Source organism: Vanessa cardui, chromosome 10 (genome assembly GCF_905220365.1).
Source record: "Vanessa cardui chromosome 10, ilVanCard2.1, whole genome shotgun sequence".
NCBI classification, from domain to species: domain Eukaryota; kingdom Metazoa; phylum Arthropoda; class Insecta; order Lepidoptera; family Nymphalidae; genus Vanessa; species Vanessa cardui.
In genome coordinates this window covers 12,092,235-12,097,784 of record NC_061132.1, presented here as the reverse complement: position 1 = coordinate 12,097,784, position 5,550 = coordinate 12,092,235, and the positions used below count along the sequence as shown (strand labels likewise).

The 5,550-nt window shown below is 35.7% G+C and overlaps 1 protein-coding gene across 1 annotated transcript; it reads left to right on the top strand.

Annotated features, from left to right (window-relative positions):
- Nucleotides 1–219: 219 nt before the first annotated feature.
- LOC124532888 lies at nucleotides 220–4,907 on the top strand. The gene is made up of 4 exons (XM_047108001.1): nucleotides 220–325; nucleotides 2,781–2,894; nucleotides 3,373–3,563; nucleotides 4,531–4,907. The coding sequence occupies exons 1-4, from the start codon at nucleotides 256–258 to the stop codon at nucleotides 4,672–4,674; spliced, it is 519 nt and encodes a 172-aa protein (XP_046963957.1). The 5' UTR covers nucleotides 220–255; the 3' UTR covers nucleotides 4,675–4,907.
- The last annotated feature ends 643 nt before the right edge of the window (nucleotides 4,908–5,550 follow it).

Here is a 5,550-nt window from a genome sequence, read left to right as displayed (position 1 = left end):
AGCTAAAGCTAAGATAACTAGGCCAGCGGACGAAGCTGCGGGCAATATATATATTTTAAATAATTTCTGAATGATTTCCCACATTTAACGAAGAATAAATTAATTTTACGTTTTGTAATCTTAAAAAAGAGATCATTAGTTTTAAGTCAATTAATAAAAATGATTTACAATTAAATGTTATCGCTTAGATAAACACCTGTTCGATAAGTAAACGTATATTTTGGTTGGTATGACGATAACGTATCAATCGGTAACATGTTGCGATCAATTGTGTTGTGTGCGCTCATCGCCTTTGTGAAGGGGGAGACTACTTCCGTCGATAGATGTAAGTTTATTTGTTGTCTGGTCAAATACTCCGGATTGCAGATATCGTAGCTTAAATCCTATTCAATCCGTATCACTAGTCTGGTAATTTGAGGTTATCCATATTTTTATTGCATCTCTTTATCTTCATGTTATCATAATATAGTGAATTACTATGATTTTTATGATCATGAAATAACAGATTAAACATACATTTTTATGATCTATGTCTATATAAAATAAAGAAGGTTCTAAAATTGATCCTTGCGTGACCCCAGTGTAGCCTTTTTATGTAATGTGGAACATTTTTGAATTATCTTTTGTACCATATTGTTCAATTTTATTTCACATTGAACAATATGGTACAAAAGATAATTCAAAAATTATATTATACACACAACATTATTTGTAATGCAATGTGACGGATCTATGAAATATCAAAATTGTTTTGATATTTCATAGATCGAAGATCAAAAAAGCAAGCACGTAGTAATAGTGAAGATATTTAAGGTCATTTAATATTAACCCGAGTAACCACTTACTTTGGTCATAATTCATTTGCAACTAATCTAGTTAAAAGAAAAGGGTCCTCGTAATTACCAATAACATTTACTTAGTTACCTGCATCTGGTTAACATGGACTACTTCTCATTATTAGAGTTAAGTTGTAGTTGACCCATCTAGTTTAATGCGAGTTGATACCATTCCGAGGATTTTCAGACAGGTAGGTTTCCTCACGATGTGTTCTTCACCGTAAAATATGGCAATTACCTCTAATTAATATTGACATATTGAAATAAAACTAGTTATAACGGATTTGAATCGCGTATATTAATTATTTTTGACATCCCGACGTTTCGAGCACTTTACAGCGTTCGTGGTTCGTTCGTCGTCTACCCGTGACCGTAATTAATATATGCGATTCAAATCCGTTATAACTAGCTTTACTTCAATGTGTAATAATCGCGAAAATTTAAGACAGCATTAATATGGACATAACTAATGAGGGAAGTTATTATATAGAGGACATGGATGAATTATGTGAGAATATGAGACAGATGGATGGGAGCGATCAGCTGATAGCCAAATATTAAAGAGGCATAATGGCAGACAGTGAAGGATTTTTGTCACAAACTGAATACGCGGATGGCGCGCAGGTAGTCACACAGTGACGTAGCTAGGTGAAGAAGGGCATAGAAAAAGAATCAGAATTTAACTAGTAATTTTTACCTTAAAAATTATAGATACCAAAGCTTAAGGTTTAGCTTAGAGGGCCCCCTGAATTCCGGGGCCCTGGTGCACTGCACCTCCTGGCCCTACGATAGTAGTCACATCACCAATTGTTTCCATCTCGAACAGAAGCAATCACTATTGATTCATTATTAAGTATTTATGAAGCTGCCAACGCTCATATAACGCCATATTTTTTATGGTATAGGTTGGCAGACGAGCATATGGGACACCTGTTGGTAAGTGGTCACCATCACCTATAGACAATGAAGCTGTAAGATATATTAACTATTCCTTACATCGTCAATGTGCAACCAAACTTGAGAACTAAGATGTTATGTCCCTTGTGCCTGTAGTTACACTGGCTCAAACGCCCTTCAAATCGGAACACAACCATACTGAGTACTGTTATTTGGCGGTAGAATAACTGATGAGTGGTTGGTACCTACCCAGACGGGCTTGCTCAAAGCCACCAAGTGAATATAATATGTCTCTTGATGATATTACAAGTTTTATGACAATGATGTTTAAATGATTAATGAGAATTAGAGAGAATTATGCGATAAGAATTTTGATTTCAGACGTTAATTCGTATAGCAAGAGATACGTTATCAGAAATGTACGCCTTCAACTGTTATTTGATGACGACAAAGATTACCTGTTAGATATACCGTTCATTGATAAATCGCTAAAGGTTTGCTTAACTCGCGGGCCAATACTCTTACATATGATAAACTTTAAACAACTTTTTTCATCAACTTCCCCGGTCTGTTACACGACTGCTTTTCATTTAAGTGTTTATTTATCGCTTAAACCTGACATTTAAAATTTGAGCAATCATTCATATGAATAATAATTGACAATTGATTAATACTGGGGAAAGAAGATATAAATAAATATTGGACAACATCACATACATTATTCTGATCCCAATGTAAGTAGCTAAAGCACTTGTGTCATGAAAAATCAATTACGACAGTACCACAAACTCAAGATAATACAAAAAATTAATGAACGTTTTCTACATCGACTTTAGCGTACCCATGAAAACCAGTTTACACACTACTAGATCACGGAAGGTCAAATATATACATTAGTATATTTGTGTCAAAATTTCTTACAACTGAATTTATGACTAGTTTTTTTATTTATTTTACTGCTACACGATACAATTTATTCCTTTTTAACAGGTGAGAAATTTAGTGTGGATGACCAATTTTTATTGCAATAAACTATTTATTTTTAAGGTGTTATCAATGAAGGTGATCTCCCCATCAACCAGCATGTGGAAGGCTGCACCGAGCCGCCTTGCCTCCTACCTCAGCTGCAGGATGTCGTTATCAACGTTGTCTTCAGAGCGCGTAAGTGATCAATCTTATATGTAAAACTAACGCACCAGTAATACTAAATATACTAAATACAGAATTTGTTTATTTACGTCATGACATTAGAAACTTCTAAAATTTTCAGTGTTTCTTTACTATATTATTCATGTATTATATATAAGAAAACCTACCTCTTGAATCACTCTATCAATAAAAAAACCGCATCAAAATCCGTTGCGTAATTTTAAAGATCTGTGCATACATACGGAGAGACATCGCTAAGCGACTTTGTTTTATATAATGAATCTATAGATGGATACATAGCATAGTTTTATCAAAATATGAACAGCGCTTTTGTGCTCTCTCTATGCAACATGTCTTTCTTACTTACCGACTGCGCTTAGCTTTCACGAAACAGTAACATCCCTGAGAGTACTGCTCTCATCAGAAAGATTACGCATGCTCTATATCGTCTCCAATTTTGAAACTCAGCCTAAGTCTCAACATCTTACAGCTCGCACTTACAGAAGTATGAGGACTCTCGCAACAGCCAGTGTGAACTTCGGTATCACGATTGATTTGGAATACGATTTGGGAGCCAATGCAGTCACTTGCAACTTCCTGACGAACACCTACTGTCCTATACTGAAGGACGAAGTGGTTCAGTATACACTGAAAATGTACATCGAACCATTGTTCTTTGTGGTAAGTATTTGATTTGTTTTGAATAGTTTTACTCGGTGCGGCTTTGTGTAAGTCCGTCGGTGTAGGTACCACCCACTCATCAGATATTCTACCGCCAAACAACAATGTTTGGTATCGTTGTGTTACAAATCTAACAACGATTAAAAAACTTAATTATATTTTTTTTTGTATGATGTAGGCAGACGAGCATATGGGCCTGATGGTAAGTGCTAACCACCGCCCATAGATGTTGTAGGAAATATGAGCTTTCCTTACATCACCAATGCGCCTCCAACCTTGGGAACTAAAATGTTATGTCCCTTGTGCCTGTGGCTCACTCGCTCTTTAAACCGGAACATAACTACACTAAGTACTGTTGTTTGACGGTGGAATCTACCTACCTACCTACCCAGAATATAGCAAATAGCAAACAATAAAGTTTATATATAAATTTAACTTTAAATTTGTTAGTTAAAATATTTTTAAATTCCGTCCCGGTAAATGAATCCTTTTAATCTGAGCTCGTGAGTTTAATACTTTCTGAAAAGTTGTCCAGATTTATTACGAGTTAGTCGACGGTGGATATTTTTTAGGATACTTTTGTTTTTTACTTTTCATCTTAATATAATCGCCTTAGCAAAGAACGCGTTTGGTCGTATGGGTTTAATGCAAGTTATTCTAGATAGGTACCACCTATTTCATATATTCTACTGATAAACAGCAATGCCTTGTATTATTGTCTTCCGGTTTGAAGGGTGTGTGAGCCAGTGTAACTACAGACACAAGGGGCGCATTGAATATCTTACAGGGCTTTCCATGAGCGGTTACTTGTGACCACCACGGCTTATCATCGTGGTCCATTTGCACGTTCGCCTATTTCATAAAATAGGGTTGATGAGTTCCTGATTCGGTCCATAAATATTTGACACACAATATAACCTGGCTAAAACTGACTCTGCGCTGATTGGTGCTAAAATTATCTTTCCAGGGCACATCCGCGATAGTTGAGTTCCGGGTTGTGGGCGAAGCCAATGAGCCAGTCTGGTGCATACGAATACCAATCAGGATCGTGCCCGCTGTCACCAATCCCGCAAAACAGATTGAGCAGAACACAACACGTTTGGCACCTTAAACTGACGTCTATACTCGAAACAAACAATTCCAAATGTAAAAGATCATGCAATAGTTGTAAGGCATTTTTATATTAGATTTATTTACATTTTTCGATGTATAAAATACTAATTTTAACTAATTACTGTGTTATAAATCGCCTGACTATATAAGAGTAGCACTCTTGAACTTGGGAAAAATATCAATGTTAATTCTCCGATCAAAAGTGGATACAATAAAGCAATGTATTACATATTTGGATTGTGTGTTATTATTCCAACATTGAAGTGTTTTAAATGCAAGAAAACAATTTAGCATCGGGGACGAATACTTGGATCAATTACAATATTTTCCACCGAGTCTTCGTATTCCCAGGTAAGAGGCAGAATTTCGTTGAAATTAGAAACTAAAAGTTCACTCTTCCATCACCAACAAACAAACAACAATAACAACAGCTTATAAATTTCTCACTGCTGGGCCAAGGCCTCTTTTCTCGTACAGGGGAAGGTTTAGAACATATTCCACTATGCTGTTCCAATACGGATTGGTGGAATAAACATGTGGCACAATTCCTATGACATTAGACATATGCAGGTTTCCTTATATTTTCCTTCACCAAGCATTATAAAGAATTATAAACACAAATTAAGCATATGAACAATCAGTGGTTATAATCCACAATCATCGGTTAAGATGCACGCATTCTAACCTGGTGGTGGTTCTCGGCTATCAAGAAGTCATTAACTCAAATCATTTATGAAATACTTAGGGGAACGTCCAAATGAACCAAGATCTTGGACATGACAAGATTTTATAATCTTACTTATCATATCGTCTTGCGTCATAATGATTGGATGATGAGAGTGTTTGTCGCTTCTAATTTATCTGTTTTGTTATA